Genomic DNA, 17,097 nt, shown 5'->3' with positions numbered 1-17,097 from the left:
CTGCCCCCCCTCATTGGCTGAGCTCCCTCCCTCTCCTGCTCGGGTTGGGGGCCTCAGATTCTGACCCGCCCCTGCCTTCCAGGCCTCGGCTCGGGCGCTTGGTGATGACCTCACGCGGCTCGTCTTCCCCTCCTCCCCTGGCCCCGAGCAGTTGTCAAGTTTGCAGCTACGTCATCAGGAACGCGACCGTTCGTGCGGCAGCGTGCGAGTCCAGAGTAGCCGGCGGCACGTGCTGCGGCCGGAGCCATGAGCGGCCCCGTGACTTGCGCCACCTGGGTGCGCAAGGCGGTTGCCAAGGAAACGCCCGACAAGGTGAGACCCCCCCCCTCGAGCTGGAAAACGTGCCTTTTCCTCCGCCCCCCCCCTTCCCTCCCGCTGCGGCGCGCTCCCCGGCTGCTGGATCTCAGCCTGTCTCCCCTTCCAGGTGCGGCTCAGCGCCGAGGAGCTGAAGCGGCTCATTGGGGAGGCCGCGGAGACGCTGCGGTGAGTGTCCGCCTGCCTGGCGGGGGGAGACTCTTCCCCCCCCCCCCCCCCCCGTGTGGCCCAGGGTACGCACTGAACAGCCCCTGGCCTGGAGGGGCTTTAATCACGGGCGTGCTGGGGGAGGGGCTCTGCCCTAACGGGGGCTGGATCCTGCCCGTTGGCAGCGAGGACTTAGTCTGCACTGGCATTTTACAGCCCTGTGACTTTCTGGCTCAAGGGTGTGAAAAACACCCACCCCCTCCAACACTTCCTCCCCTCCCCCAGTGCAGCCCGTTACAGTGTTGTGAAACACCAGTGTGAACCAGGCTACAGCGCTGGGACCGAGCACTCAGAGCTGTTAGCTACTCCCATTGCATAGGTGGCTTACATAGAGTGCTGTGAGAGCTCTCTCCCAGCACTTGTGCCCTGGCCACACTGAGTTTTAAGCAATTCCCTGCTTTAAACTGTTAAGTGTAGACAAAGCCACTGTTCATTGGGAAAGAATCCTAGAGTGTCTCAGCATAACAGCAGTAGCCGAATGTCTCCCCCAAATATACGTAGTAGGGATGTTAAATTTAGATTAATTGGCTAATTGAATAGTCGATGTAATGTGCATCAACTATTCAGTTAATCAATAAGGATGTAGCAACAGCCCCAGGTGAAAGTGCTGCAGGGAGCATGGAGTCAACAGGTGACTCAGTCAGTCTGACTCTGTGCATCCTGTGGTGTTTCAAAGTAGCAGCACCGCATGGAGCCCAGGGTCCACGTGGTACTGACCCTTTCAAGCCCTCTCCCCGCTCTCTTGTTGCCTCTTTCTGATAGAGGCAGCGGAGGTGGGGGGGAAAGTGACTAATTGACTAGTTGGTCACATCCCTAATAGGTGAGATCTGGGTGCCAGAGCCCCAGGTTAACTGCAGTGTATAGCCATGGCCTTGAACAAGCTTTATATGAGTTATGAGTCTAGGAAATAGGTCAATTACTCATCTATACTTGCCACTAGTAAGGAATGTTGTCAGCTTTTGCAATTAGGCAAGATTCTAAGCTTCCATGTTTAAAAAGAGTGAGTTTCTAGCCCTGCTGGTTATGGAGTAAAATTTGAATGTTGACCACTAAAGCCAGGAGTGAGGAACCTAAGGCTGGAGGAGGCCCTTGGATTGCCTGGATCTGGCCTCTGGGGCTCGGGGGGTCCTGCCCAGTATTGGGGAGCTCACACTAGTGCTCCAGCTCCCCCACCTTACCATTGTGGAGCTAGAGCACACAAAATCTACTAGCCGCCTCCTCTCCCTTCTGCCTCCTCCCTCTCTTTCTCTCCCCCCCCCCCCCCCCCCCCGGCTCCTGGTGTGGGAAATGTCTTTCTCATTATTGGGTTTAGTTTTTCTTTTTTACTTTTCACTTGTGTGTGGCCTCCCCCACCCCGGACTGATTTTTCTGTGGGTCAGCAGCCCCCAACCCAAAAAAGGTTCGCCAAAGAATCTCAGACTTAGTTTTAATGTCGTGATTTTAAGTAGGGATGTGATAGTATACATAGTTAAACGGTTAACTGATGAGCTTGACTCACGGTTACACACAAGCACCTCCCCCCAGCTATCAGTGGCCTCTGTATCTGAAGGGGGACAGGTGATTCTGTGGAAGCCTCAGGCAGCAGCGTGGGGGGGGGGGGAGGCAGGTGGCTCTGCGTGAGGTGGCCCTCCCTCCCTCCCTCCACGTGTGAATGTGTAACCCCTGAAAATGTCCGTGGTTGCAGGTTTACCAAAAGAACCCACATTTTAACATCCCTAATTTTAAGCTCATCTCATGAGTTTTAGATGCTTGATTCATGAGTTTTGAATGTTTGGAATTGTCACTGTTGCAGACATGAAAAACAGTTGCTGTTAAATAAAGAATACTTACCTACATTCACTGAAAAATAGCACACTACTCATTTTACCTGAGTGGAAGGTAACAACATTTATTTGTTAGAAAACGTGTTCAGGTCCATAGTCCCACTGGGGCTCTGCATTGGTGCAGTGCTAGTACTAATTTGATTGTCATATCGGGGCCCCCAAGTGCCAGGAATTCCATGTGCACTCAGGTGAATACTGTCAGCTTCCCTCTACCTCAGGGGTGGGGAACCTTTTTTGGGCCAGGGGGCTGCTGACTCACAGAAAAATCAGTCAGGGACCACTCACAAGTGAGAAGCCCCTGAATGTGAGAGAGATACTCCCCACATTCTCCTTGCACACCAGAGCTTAGGTGGGCCCAAGCTAGTAGATTTTGTGTGCTCCAGCCTTGCGGGTGGGGAGCTGGAGAGCCAGTGCGGACTCCCCAGTTCTGAGTGTTGGGGTCTGGATCCAGGCAAGCTGGGGGCTGCATGGGTTCACCAGCCCTGCTTTACCTAATTTCAGGTTTCATTTTTTAAGTTTACCCTTTTCTTTACTAATAGAGCTTTCAAAACATACTTAGTAAGTTCTAGTGGCTGTCCCTAAAAATGCAAATGTTTCTGAATTTCTGGTGTTTTGTGTTAAGAAGCTTAACTTTTATGGGTCGCTTCTCTCCGCCTTTCCCCCGCACTAGTTTATAATTCTACTGCTGTTACCAGTAGTTTTGCATGTGAAACTGTAAACTGCATGCGCCCTTTTCTTATGGATTTCCTACCCTTACTTGAGAAGTATGCAATGCAAGATTTGAGGAGTCTCTTAAATGTAATTTCTTAAAATTCAGTGTGGAAGCTTAGAGAATTACCTCTCCACTAAAAATGTTATGACCTTTTTCTAACATCTTGTGCTTCATAGAATTCATTAGTGCTCTTGTCATTTTATTTCTGTACAAAGATCACAAGTCAGATTTAAATTTAGAATATTTAATTATCCTGCTACCTGTTTTTACTGTCATATGAAGGGCAAGAGATATTTTAAAAAACAAATGACACAAATAGCTCTTCAACAAGCTTTTTCAAAACTGAAAGACCTTTGCATTAGATGTAGTTTTCTTAGATGCAAGCTTGTGTTCTACCCTGGATCTTTGTTGGTTGGTGTCAGCAAGAGTTTTGAATGTACGGGTAGTAGAATATCCCCTAGGGAGAAGCCTCTTGTGGGATAAGGATGTTAAGTATAAGTTAATTAACTGAGTAGTGGGTGGAATTTCCATTGACTCGATTACTCGCTAAAGCCGGGGCGGTGGGGGGTGCCCACTGCGGCTCTGCACTTTAAATGTAGTAAGAGCCTGCTGGGCTCTTGCTATATTTAAAGTGCAGAGCCACATTGGGGTTAGCTCCTAGCCAGGACTGAACAGTTCTGGCTCACGCCATACCTGGGACTGCTGCAGCTCTGCTTCTCCTGCCCCCCACCCCCACACTGCAGAGATGGTGCTGAGAGGATACGGCTTTTAAACCGGCTTCTCCCAAGACCGGCTCCTGCTCCCGCCCCTGCCCTGTCCTCCCCCCCCCCCCCCACGCTGCCTCTGTTACAGAGGCAGCTGGATGGGGGGGAGCAACTAGTTGAGTACTCACTCAACTAGTCACTTACATCCCTTTTGTGGAGTTCTCTCCAGTGTTAGCAGTTGGGAGTCCTCCTGCAAAGTGGTGTGCGAAAAGCAAAACTGCAACAATCATTACATTGTTCACATGTTGATGTTCAGACATCTGCATTTTATATGTTGGAAGAATCTAAATTGTTGCCTTAGGAAAGGAAGCATTGTGAAAGTTTAGGGTATTTGGGATAGGGTTTTTTCCCCTGTAGCAAATGTAATTTGTATCCATAGCAGTTTTACCTGATTCACAACTAATGAAGTATGTGCTTCTTTTGGAAGGAAGCGAAAACAATTGTTGGAGCCCCTGGAGTCCTTCAGAGAGTGGCTGGAGTGGTCACATCAGGCAGGGAGACATTTTAGCTGCTGCATTTTAGGAGGATGAAGTGTGGGGGGGTTGATGTTGGGGATACTGGAGAGGTTACTATAATGAATCATAGAATCCTAGGGCTGGAAGAGACCTCAGGAAGTCAAGTCCAACCCTCTACCCAAAGCAGGACCAGCTCCAACTAAATCATCCCAGCCAGGGTTTTGTCAAGCTGGGACTTAAAAATCTTTAGGGATGGAGATTCCACTACCTCCCTAGGTAACCCATTCTAGTACTTCACCACTCTCCTAGTGAAATAGTTTTTCCTAATATTCAACCTAGACCTCTCCCACTGTAACTTGAGACCATTGCTCCTTGTTCTGCCCTCTGTCACTACTGAGAACAGCCCCTCTCCTTCCTTTTTGGAACCTCCCATCAAGAAATGGAAGGCTACTATCCAATCTCCCCCTCATTCTTCTCTTCTGCAGACTAAATGAGCCCAAATCCCTCAGCCTCTCCTCATAGGTCATGTGCTCCAGCCCCCTAATCATTTTGGTTTGCTTCCGCTGGACCCTCTCCAATGCATCCACATCCCTTCTAATGTGGGGGGCCCAGAACTGGATCCAGAACTGGATGCAATACTCCAGATGTGGCTTCACCAGTGCCAAATAAAGGGGAATAATCACTTCTCTAGATCTGCTGGCAATGCTCCTCTTAATGCACTCTAATACGCCATTAGCCTTCTTGGCTACAAGGGCACACTGTTGCCTCATACCCAGCTTCTCATCCACTGTTATCCCCTGATCCTTTTCTGCCAAACTGCTGCTTAGCCAGTTGGTCCCCAGCTTGAAACTGTGCTTGGGAATCTTCCATCCAAAGTGCAGGACTCTACACTTGTTGAAGCTCATCAGATTTTTTTGGGCCCAATCTTCCAATTTGTCTAGGTTACTCTGGACCCTATCCCTCCCCTCCAACTTAACTACATCTCCCCCTAGCTTAGTGGCATCTGCAAACTTGTTGAGAGTGCAATCTGGCTCCTCAATCTGATCGTTAATAAAGATGTTTGTTTATTTTATTATTTATTTAAATATTTTTACCCCGCGTTTCTATTTAAAATATTCAAGGCAGCTTACAAGAACAAACAAAAAAAAATACAAATATATATTAAAAATTTAAAATATGAGACCTCAGAGGGACATAACCAGCTAAAAACATAGAGAGAGGAGGAACACACACATACAGACTCAAACATTAATAAAAGCAGGAGTAAAAATGGTGGCTTTAGCCTGACACTGGAACAACACTAGCGTTGGCGCTATGTGACTATCCCGAGGAAGAGAATTCCACAGCCTGGGAGCAAAAGCTGAGAAAGCCCTGTTCCGCGTAGATGTTAATCTTATCTCCACAAGTGTTGAACAAAACCTGCCCTAGAACCAGTCTTTGGGGCACTCTGCTTGAAACCGACCACCAAACGAACACCAAGCTGTTGATCACTACTCGCTGAGCCTGACAATCTATCCAGTTTTCTATCTACCTTACAGTCCATTTATCCAGTCTTTACTTCCTTAACTTGCTGGCAAGAACACTGTGGGAGACTGTCTCAAAAGCTTTGCTAAAGTCAAGATCTATCACATCCACCTACTTCCCCATATCCACAGAGCCAGTTACTTCATCATAGAAGCTAATCAGATTGGTCAGGCATGACTTGCCCGTGGTGAATCCATGTTGACTATTCCTGATCACTTCCCCTCTTTCAAGTGCCTCAAAATGGATTTCTTGAGGTTCCGCTCCAGGATTTTTCTGGGGCCTGAGGTGAGGCTGACTCGTCTATAGTTTCCTATAGACTGGATATTATATATTTATAAAATGTATGTCTGTCCATCAGTGAGTCCTTTTTGTTCAAGAATTCTTCCTAAACGATAAGAGATAGGATAACAGGAAGCTGCATACCAAATGTGATGGTCCTAAATTAAAGCATGGTCTTGATTGTGCCAGGACAATGCGATGTGCCTAGAAATAAACTGTTTCTCTCAAAATGGAAAGTGAGGGAAAGTAGGAGGGAGTTATACTGTGGAATGATCACAGGGTGCTAGAAGATGCCCTAGCAGAAAGCCACTGGCTGGTAGCAGCTGACACCCTAGCCTGTCCTCGGGAGTGCACATGAGCAGCCTGCATGGCTCTTTCCTCCCCCAGTCCAGGCCCCACGCCACCCCTGAGCCAGCCCTGGAGTGTAACTGACAGCTGGGGGGACATGGGTCCCCCTCCTTCCTCTGGCCAGACCAGGAAGAGCAGAAGCCAGGGCATAAGCTCCTCTGCCCGCCTCCTCCCCCAGCCCAGGCTGATCTGGGGAGAAGTCAGCAGTTAGGATTTGCTGCCCTGGGTTGGACCCAGACAACGTTGGGTAAGTCTTCTAGTGAAAACACAAATGAGAATTTCAGCTTATGGGGACATAGCGGGAAGATTAGACTTTAAAATGTGGTGGAAGAAAGAGCAAGATTTGGATACAGTTTGGGGTTGTGTGATGGAGGATTCCAAGATCAAACACATCTGTGTGTAAGAAATAAGTTGTAGTCTCTCAGGAAGACAGAGAGAAAAGATCATTGGTGGGCTGAAATGCTGGTCTGGCTACAAAGAAACAGGAAAGGAGTGGAAATATGGATTTGAGAGTCATTGGCATAGAGACAGTAACTGAAATCATGTGAGCAGGGAAGTTAATATTCCAGTGCTCATTACCAGTCCCCCAAGCAAAGTAGTGAAAATGTCCCAAACTCTTAACCAACCCACACTGATAATGCAGTGAATGTTTTCTCCTTATACAGAGAAGAAGCAGATAGCAGTGATGAAGAAGAACATGGACAGGCTGCAGAAGGCCGCATGGATGTTGCTAGTGGTGAGGCAGTTGAACGTGCACAAGCAGATAGGGACCAGGAGGAAGACACTGAAAAACTGAATGATGATGAGCTGGCAGAATATGCTTTGGATAAATATGATGAAGAGGAGAATGCGGGTAAGGTAAATCTATTTCTGCCATCAAAAGTGCAGAGTAAATGAAGAATCTCTGTTAGATTAAGTCAGTGCGCTAATCATGACAGTAGCCTATAGCTATACAGGTTTCCTTAACAAGTGCTTTCAAGTTCAGGATTCAAAGGCCCATTTGCCCATATTCAGGTAGAAGTTGGGAGTAATCTGAATGGAGCTAAGAAATGGAGTAGATGGAGCTACTGGCCCTTTCCAGGGCCATCCCTACCAAACAGGCAGCCAACACTGGCAAATGTACCAACTCTGGTGGCCACCCCATTCTCTTCCCTTCCCTCTCCCTGCCCTCTATTGGCTGCCCCCACCAGGGACATCCCTAGGGAGTTGGGCCTGAGACAAACTCCCTGGTTCTCCCTTGCTCCTCCCCACCTCCATTCCCCTCCCTCCCCCAAGAGATGTGGCCCAAGGGATTAGTGGGAAGAGAGGGGGACTAGTATTGGCAGCAGAGATGGGACCTGCCCCTGTGCTCAACCAGGGGTAGCGTGAAGTAGAATGACCTGACCCCAGTCAAATTGCTGTGCTTCCTGCTGCCACTATTGAATGTGTGGAGCAGTTCAACCCCTTCTCCCAAGCTGCCTTCTCTGAGCAACATGGGTGGAAGCCAGCGAAATGAAGCAGCCTTGAGCTGTATTGCTCTGCTTTCAGCCACCGCCCATGAGTGCCTCCCTGCCCTGCTTCTGCCACCCCCCCTCCCCCCAAAGCTCTGCCCTGCTCCAAAGCTCCTGCAGCCCCTCCTGTGAAACCTTCACTCCAAAGGGGGCGGGGAGGGGGGCAGGTGCTCAGGCTGTGTAGGAAGCATGCTGCACCTTGCATGTGGGAAGGGAACAAGCTATGTTGGTAAAGATTTAGCTCTCTTAGGGTTGGTCTACACAGCCCATGGCAGCAAGTATCCCAACCTCTGTCAACAGACTCAAGCTAGCAAGACGATGCTAATGCTCTAAAAATTGCCATGTAGACAAGAAATGCCCCTTAATTGTTAATAACTGTGATACACTGAAATTCTCATTATAGATACAGTTAGCCTTGGAGATACCTTAGCAGGTCTTACAGTGTATGGGAGTAATGAACATGATCCTTATGTCACCATTAAAGATACTGTAAGTATTTTTTTTTTTTAAATCTTGTGCTGTCTTTGAAGGTGTTTGTATCTTAAACAGCATAAACTAAATCCTACATACAATTTTAAAAAGTGCTTATGGGATTCCTAGCAGTATTCCTAGACACCTAAGGCCATACCTCTACTACAGACTTTGGTTGACACATTAAATTGGCATGAACCCCAAATTACAAAATTGCTTGTGAGTGTATACTTGGCTGCTTTTATCAGTGCTCTGTGTACTTTGCAGGAGTGCTTATGTACTGTGCTTTGCAGTCCCAGTGTACTTCATGTTGCTGTCTGACACAATGCCTTCTGGGAATTTTCTACAATGTGTAGTGAGATAAAATGACTTGCCTAGATATCCTGGGAACTAGGCGTCATGCATATGAAAAATATAACTTGGTTGGCTTTATGCCAATTTGCCACGCTTTCTATCCACGTGTGCCTTTATTTTTGCACTCTTAAAAAATTCCAGAAACCTGCATAACACTTTTTGCTGTTTGTTATTTCTGACAGAAGCTATAAGCCTGCACAACTCTGCACTCATCTCTTGATCATTGGAACTATAGGATGCATGATCATCTGGTATTTGCAGATCCACGGGCAGAACCATATTGACAGGGGATATGATCATTTCTTAAAGATATATTGTTAAGACTGTAGTAAAAGACAAGTCATGGTTCGTGGTATTCGTGGAACAGCTTCAGAGCCCGGAGCTCTGTTTCTGTGCCTGAGAAACAAGCACTGACTGGGGAAATCCCATCCTAATGTCAGTTTGGGGTGATGAGCAGAACTTTCAGATCCGAAAGGCAGCGTTCCTGGATCTGTGTGACAGACTCAACCCATCCTTCCAGCACATGGGCACCAAAATGAGCTGCACAGATAGTTGAGAAGCAAGTGATGATTGCACTCTTGATGCTTGCAGGGTCAGATTGCTGCCAGACAGTGGGAAATCGTTTTGCAGTTGGAAAATCTGTAGTAGGGGCTATTATCGTGTACAAGCGTGTAGGGCCATTAATCTGCTGTTACTCGGGACTGTGATTCTTGACAATATGCAGGACATAGTAGATAGAGAACTCCATTACTGTATATCTAACAGCAGTAGGGCCATAGGATGCTTCACAAGTGTTAATGTGGGCTAATCAGGGAGATGCATGATACTTGTATCTTTAAGAACACAGGATTGTTCAGAAAGCTGCAAGCAGGAATTCCAACAGGTGGGCTTTCATTGGTGATAGAGATCCTGAGGCACCTGACCTACTCCTTGCTTCCCTGGCTAATGAAGCCATACACTGGCTATTGCCACGGCACCAAGGAAAGATTCAGCTACTAGCTCAGCAGGTTCAGAATGACAATTGACTGTGCTTGAGATAGACTCAAGGGATGCTGGCAATGTTTACTCACAAGACTGGATCTCAGTGAGAAAAAGTTCTCAAAAGTTATAGCTGCTTGCTAAGTCCTGGATTTCTTCCCTAGTACTCTTCTTTCTCCTCTTCACCAGGATCATGCATTCCATGATGTAGAGGGAGGTACCTAGGAGGAATGTTAAAATGCATTTACAGGAGGCCCCCAATTTGTGACGCAATTGGTTCCCTCATTTATGATAGGTTCCATGTGTCATTGCAAATGTGGGCCGAGGACGTAAATCAGGGAGTTTCAACCCTTTACGCACTTACAAAAATGGTTGTAACTGCGGGGAGTCGGAACTCAGGCGGTCATAAGTCGGGGGCCTCCTGTATTTGTGTAAACATATAACTGCTGAAAGGTCACCCTTCTGTGACCTTTTTCAATTAGTGGTAAAGGTTAATATTCTCTGCTTCAGATAATTTGTTTTTTTAAACTTGTTATGTTTCCTCTCTCCTTCGCCTATAGGAGCAATATGAACAGGAAGACTTTTTGATCAAGCCTACAGACAATCTAATTGTTTGTGGACGGGTTGATAAGGACCACTGCAGTCTAGAAGTTCACCGTAAGTAAACTGTATTTGTTCAGAAAAGCAGGGCTGGAAAATACTTTTTAGTCTGCTCCCTGTGGCTTTACAGGACTGCTCCCTCTGTTGTTTTCCATTTATCCTGGGTTTTGAATGGAAGGGGGCATCTGGCACAACTACATTTTTTGAGTCATTACCTCTGTAAAATAACTGTTCAACAATTGTTAACCCTGTGTTAATATACAGGGTGCCTGTACAATGAAACATCAGTTAATCAGTAATACTCTTTCATTCTTATTTTATAAATACACTAGACTAGAAGACAACTAGCATTGCTCAGGTCCTTCAGGGTAGGGTGCTGGCCGTGTGGGGGGTGCAGGAGTCAAGGTAGGGTCTTGCAGATGTGGGGACCTCAGGGCAGGAGCCTGGGGGATATGGCAAGGTGAGTAGGGAGTGGGAGGGGTGCAGGAGTCAGGGGAGGGGATGGAACCTTAGAATTTGGGTGGTCACCGGCTTCTTCCTAGGGCCAGCATGGAGTGGGAGGGGGCTGTGCTGGTTCTGCTGGATTCTCCCTCGAGCTGGGCCAGGGCTTCTCCCTGGGTGGGGAGTCTTGCACCATGCCCACTGGCTGCTCCCCGGGGCTGAGTCAAAGGGGAAGCACACATCCCCACTAGCATTCCCCAGGTACAGCAGGGAGGCATGGAGGCCAACCACCAGTGTTCCCTGGGCGCGGTGGGTGGGGCACGCTCCCTGGGGTCTTGGCACATAGGCCATCTGCTGACCTTCCCTGGGAGCGGGGGGGGGGGGAGGGGGTCAGGCCACTTGCTGGTGCTGGCTGGTGGCTAGTCCCACTTTGGTCATGCATGAGTATAACTGTCCCTGCTATCACACCCCTTCCTTTCTGTTTGATACAAAACAGTCCCGTTCCATGCACATCCCATTAACCTGGCACAACCAAATCCTGACCTTGCTTTAGTTTATAAGAGGAAACTGCTTGCCAAATTTGGTGGTCCTACCTCGTACCGTTTAGGAGGAGTTCTTGAACAAATGGACTCACAGGCGGATGGGGACACAAACTCTCTCTAAAGTATATAGTAGATGTGAGTTTTAAGGGTCTTCTATGTACTAGATGTTTTAAAACAACAGTTTCAAAAAGATGATGATGGTGTGCAAGGCATAAACTGAATCAGTCTGTATTTGATGTTGATGCATCATTCTTCTGTCCAAATTTGTTACCTAAAGAAAATATTTTGTGGTGCCTAACATTACGCTGGGAGGCTTTGACTCTGTGCTAGAGACTGACAGCATCACCAATATAGCTTCTGGGCATTATCTCTACGTTGAGAAAATTAACAATGGTTGAACATCTTTAAACCAGGACTCTGGTCCGGCAACATCCATGGTCCAGTAGGACAACGGATGTTCCAAGACCAGAGAGTCCCGGTTGAAGGGTGGCAACTGGGGGCCAGCAGAGTTGGTGGCAGGGGTCCAGAAATGACCTCCTGTGGTCTGGAAAAATCCCTCATCTGGGACCAGTCAGGTCCCAGGGGTGCTGTATCAGGGAGGTCCAACCTGTACTTGCTCCAGCAAACTGTGTGGGAATGTACTATATAGAGTAGGGATGTGAATGACTGGTCGACTATCCAATAAGCAATAGTCGACTAGTTGCTTCTCCCCCTTGCTACCTTTATCAGAGGCAGCAAGGCTCAGTGAAAAGGAGATGCTTCAAAGCGGCAGCGCTGCATAGAGCATGGGGTCAGCTGGCGACTCCCCTGCTGGACCCGTGCTCCCCACAGCGCTTTTGCCTTTCGCCCTGGGGCTGTTGCTACACTTTGAAGTCGGAGGCACCTTTATCGACTAATCGAATAGTCGATGCAAATTGCATTGACTGTTTGATTAGCCAATTCATTTAAATTTAACATCCCTAATATAGAGTGGCTTATTTTTCTCACCACTGACATAATGTTTTTCAAATTCTCTTTCAGTTTATAATCATGAAGAGGATTCATTTTATGTACACCATGATATCCTCTTACCTGCATATCCGCTAAGTGTGGAGTGGCTTAACTTTGATCCTAATCCTGATGAATCTCCAGGTAAATATCTTTAGGTTTCAAAAGAAATCCTATCTAGCAATAGCAGTTTTTAAATATGAACTGTATAAATAACTTAATGCTATGACTTAATACGGCTGCAGGAAATCATTATTAACACAAAAGCAAAGCCAAGACAGAGGAGGAAAAGTTAAACTCGATGGTGCATGTAACAAGACATTCATCTCTTGAGTGTCACCTGATGGCAGGATGTAGTTCTGCAATCTGTATCCCGCTCATGGTACCCCCATAGGTTGCTGACCTTGCAGGACATATCTTCAGTGACTAAGCTCTTCAGCCCAGTTGCAGTGTTGAAAAATTTGGGGTTGCAAATTAGTTCTCTAAACTATCTACCCTCACCAGGTCCTCAGCCTTGCTACTGAAACCTTTCAATTTAGCCCTTTTTTCAAGCTTTTGAAGAAGTCTTGTCTCCCTTTTGTGCTTTGGCCACTTGGCTATTGGGGGAATCTGGGTTCCACCCCAGGAATCCAATATACAGCAGCCACATACTGCTTCCTTCACTTAGTTTTTGCTGCATTCCCTAGGGCTCTTCCTGTCTGATCCCTTGACTTTTGCCCATTAGAGTTAAAGTTCTCAGGTCTTTTTTCCCCTCTTGGGTCCCATTTAGCTTCTTTCTCCAGAGAAAAGTACCCATTCCTCAGCTTTCTGGTCCCAGCCACAAAGTGACTTCCTAGGCCCCTGCATCTCCTTTTATCTGAGCCTGCTGGGCTCTGATTGGTTGCTTTTTGGCTTTTCTAGGCAGGCCTGGAGGGCTGGTCTTCATTGTTACTTCCTGGAGCAGAGTGTAGTAGGACCTCCGGGCCTCCAACGGGGGCCGCAAAAGGTCAGGTACACCCCATCACAGTGAACAATTTGTTCTAGAGCTGTAGAGATTTACGTATGTATCTGCAGAGTTCTTATAGTACTGCCATCATACCGAATAACTAAACTAAGACACTAGTCTAATACCAACAGCAAACAGGCAGATAAAAGGAAAAGTTTTCTTTAGACTTGTTTGCAAATGTGTTGGGTTTTGTTTAGAGAAGTCATGGCCAACAGAGTCAAATGTCGTTTAAAACAACACTCTGAAATATATATATTTTAAAATTTAGTGGGCTCTACATACTTGTCTTTTCATTTTTATCTTTACAGGCAGTCCCCGAGTTACGCGGATCCGACTTATGTCGGATCCGCAGTTACGAACAGGGCCCTCTCCCTGGTCTCCAGCAGACCAGGGAGAGAAAGCAAAGCGGCGGAGCACGCGGGCAGCGGACAGCCCAGAGCGTCTGGGCTGTCCGCTGCCTGCGTGTTCCGTCGCTTTGCTCTGCTTTGCTCCCCGTCCCCCTGGTCTGCAGACCAGAAGGACGGGGAGCAAAGCGGCTGAACACGCGGGCAGCTGACAGCCCAGACGCGCATCTGGGCTGTCTGCTGCCCGCGTGTTCCGCCGCTTTGCTCCCCGTCCTTCTGGCCTGCAGACCAGGGGGACGGAGAGCAAAGCAGAGCAAAGCCGCGGAGCCCGAGGGCAGCAGGACAGCCACGGCACGTCTGGGCTGTCCCGCTGCCCCCGTGCTCCGCGGCTTTGCTCCAGACGCCTGTGGTACAGCAGCTGGGGCGCTGCTGGTTGGTCCTGTAGCGCCGCTCTGGGCGCTACTGGACCTACCCGGCAGCACCCCAGCTGCTCTGCCCCAGGCGTCCTGATTCAGCCACTGCTGGTCAGTTTCAGCAGCGGCTGAATCAGAACGCCTGGGGCAGAGCAGCTTGGGTGCTGCTGGGTTGGTCCAGTAGCGCCGAGAAGCGGCGGCGCTACTGGACCAACCCAGCAGCACCCCAGCTGCTCTGCCCCAGGCATCCCCAGGTCAGCCGCTGCTGAAACTGACCAGTGGCTGACTACAGGAAGCCCTTACCCCGGGCTTCCTGGAATCAGCCGCTGATCAGTTTCAGCAGCAGCTGACTTGGGGATGCCTGTGGTTCTTAAGTTGAATCTGTATGTAAGTCAGAACTGGCATCCAGATTCAGCCGCTGTTGAAACTGATCAGTTTCAGCAGCGGCTGAATCTGGACGCCAGTTCCGACTTACATACAGATTCATCTTAAGAACAAACCTACAGTCCCTATCTTGTACGTAACCCGGGGACTGCCTGTAATTGTACTAAAGGGAAGATATATATGTAAAAGTTGGCTGTGAGTGCAATTATATAACAGGATTGCTTGTGATGGTATGGATCAGGGCTCATCAACTCTAGGGCTCACTTCTGATTTATGTCTTATGCTCCTAAAGCTCATACTTCAGGGTTTCAGCCAGCCACTGTTCATGGCAGGATTGTGAAGAGATTTTTCTCCTGCCCCCCCCCCCCCTTCAACTCTTCCCTCCCCGCTCTTCCCTTTCCTCCGCAACATTATATTCTGGAACTCTTTTTAAATCTTTTTCTGAAGTATCAGAGAAGGAATATTTTGTGGTCTTTGAGGTGGCACTGAGTAGTCTCTTTCTCATGTTTGGCTGGCTAGTTCTTGCTGACAAGCTCAGGGTCTAGCTGATCACCACATGTGCTCAGAAAGGAATTTTCCTTTAGATCAGGTTGGCAGTCATGTTGGGAGATGTTCACCTTCCTTTGCTGTGCATGGATGCAGATCACTTGCCAGGATTATCTGTGTATATCTCACTTAACGTCCCTGCAGTGACAGGGAAATGATTGTGCACTGGTGCAAATTGGGCCTTCCTATTCTGTGCCTGTGACACATAACAGTCTAATCTCCATGGGAAATAATACTTTGGTGTCATTTGGGTTTTTTGTGTGGGTGCTGGGTGGTCGCGGTGGAATGGGGTATACAGGAGGTCAGACAAGGTGAACTAGTTGTTCCATCTCGCCATAAACTCTAAGATGGAGGTTTTTGCAGGCAGTTTCTACTTATGTAACTTTAACTGGACACCAACCACGTACAACTTGTCATTGAAAGGCTCTGAGCTCACAGGCATTCATTCAAAATAAGTAATGAAATAATCTGGTTGTATCATCCTGCACTTTGTGTATGTTAATCTACATAGACACAGTAGCTGGCATTTGGTTTTGCTTCTACAGGAAATTATGTTGCAGTGGGTAACATGACCCCTGTTATTGAAGTCTGGGACCTTGATATAGTGGATTCTCTAGAGCCAGTCTTTTCTCTTGGAAGTAAAAAAGAAAAGAAAAAGAAGAAAAAGGGAAAGAAGGTAAATATTGCACATTTACTGATCTGCTTCAATTGCAAAATCTACAGTCCAGGACCATGTCTTTGTCTTAAGTTTGTACAGTTTTGAGCCAAGTAATGCACACCGATATTTTTATTCATTTTTAATTAAAAAGTATAAGGTCTGGTTTAGTTACCTCTGACAGAGACACTACATCTGCAAGATATTATTTGAGCATCTCTCAGAAACTATCGGTATGGCTCTGTCTCATAATCTATCCATTATCCACCTCAAGGGCCCACTCCTTTGTGTAATTGAAAAGAGGATTTAATTTTTAACTCTCTCTCAGACCTTTAGATTGTAAAAAGCTCACGGGAGAAGGGTAATTATTCTGTGCATCTTGCTGCTGAAAAGTTTGGATATGTATATGAATAATATTTGCAGTAGCATTTCATTAATTAAAGAAGCTAATGGAACTTTCTCACTTACAGGTAACTGGGTTGGAGAGGAAAAAATAGGAAGAGGGATTCTGGAGGATTCCCATCTTCCCAAAGCAATGTTCATTGTAGCTTATCATCGCTTTACTTTCTTAACTTCAAAAAAATTGGACATTAGTAGGTAGTGAACCTGTGGTGATTGAGGAGGAGACTATATGGCAGAGAGTAGGAACCACAACAGGGGTGGTGAGCAAGGAGAATTGGGGGCGGGAGGGAAGAGACACCCAAAGAAGCTCCATACTAGCTGATGAATATTTGAATCTTTGTGAGCTGGCAAAAGGGAGTATAGCTTCTGCTGTGTGCTGGATAGATAAGGAAAGAGAGAGAGAAAGAAGCAAGCTAAGAGGAGGTGCTTCTATATCCTACACTGTATGGAAAGGGTTTCAGCTGGTGGAAATATTGAATTATCATGCTGTTTCTCATTTGCCTATATGAGGGTATGTTAAAAAATAATAAAGGCATGGGATTTTTTTCCCTGGAAGATACAATATTTTAAAATCTCTTTAAAATGTATCTGTATCTAGAGTTCAACACCACAAGGGAATCAGGATGGACATACTGATGCAGTTCTTGACCTGTCATGGAATAAGCAAAACAGGTAAAAGAAAACTTGAATGATTAGATACAGTTAACTGTAAATAATATACATAATTTTTGTATGAAATATTTATACAGATCTATTACTTCATTGCTTAAAGATCAACTTAATGTAATTAATGCTCAGTTTAATTCAGCTGAAAGGTACTTGGACTCCGCACAAGTGAAAATCGAGACCATCTCCCAGTGATTTGTATTTTTAAAATTTGTACTTAAAACAAAAGTGACTTTTAGCCATTTCTGTGGTCATGCTGTCCTGGCAACTCTGGTACCAAATTCCAAAGGACAGGATTGCATGATGTGCTGGGAAGTGCTCTTTTCACTGACAAAATCAGAAAGTGCAGAGAGGTGACGAAGCAGCGATAGCACAAATATAAAATTTTCTTCATCTCCCTGGGATTACACTA

The 17,097-nt window shown here is 46.9% G+C and overlaps 1 protein-coding gene across 2 annotated transcripts in view; it reads left to right on the top strand.

Moving 5' to 3' along the window:
* The first annotated feature begins 66 nt into the window (after positions 1-66).
* The window catches only part of PWP1 (PWP1 homolog, endonuclein), a 43,117-nt gene continuing 26,086 nt past the window's right edge, over positions 67-17,097 (top strand). Inside the window, exons 1-8 of one of the 2 annotated variants that reach the window (XM_075938363.2) lie at positions 67-312; positions 425-483; positions 7,093-7,280; positions 8,321-8,406; positions 10,281-10,377; positions 12,324-12,434; positions 15,508-15,638; positions 16,618-16,691. In XM_075938363.2, the coding sequence (XP_075794478.1) occupies positions 247-312; positions 425-483; positions 7,093-7,280; positions 8,321-8,406; positions 10,281-10,377; positions 12,324-12,434; positions 15,508-15,638; positions 16,618-16,691 (812 nt within the window). In that variant the 5' untranslated portion in view covers positions 67-246. The remainder of the gene's footprint in view (positions 313-424; positions 484-7,092; positions 7,281-8,320; positions 8,407-10,280; positions 10,378-12,323; positions 12,435-15,507; positions 15,639-16,617; positions 16,692-17,097) is intronic. The other variant, XM_089781597.1, reaches the window with a different exon arrangement.

The sequence above is a fragment of the Pelodiscus sinensis genome, chromosome 1, assembly GCF_052426305.1.
Source record: "Pelodiscus sinensis isolate ZL-2025 chromosome 1, ASM5242630v1, whole genome shotgun sequence".
Classification (NCBI taxonomy): Eukaryota; Metazoa; Chordata; order Testudines; family Trionychidae; genus Pelodiscus; species Pelodiscus sinensis.
Note: the sequence above shows the minus strand (reverse complement) of the source record. Positions and strands in the feature narration are given on the sequence as shown.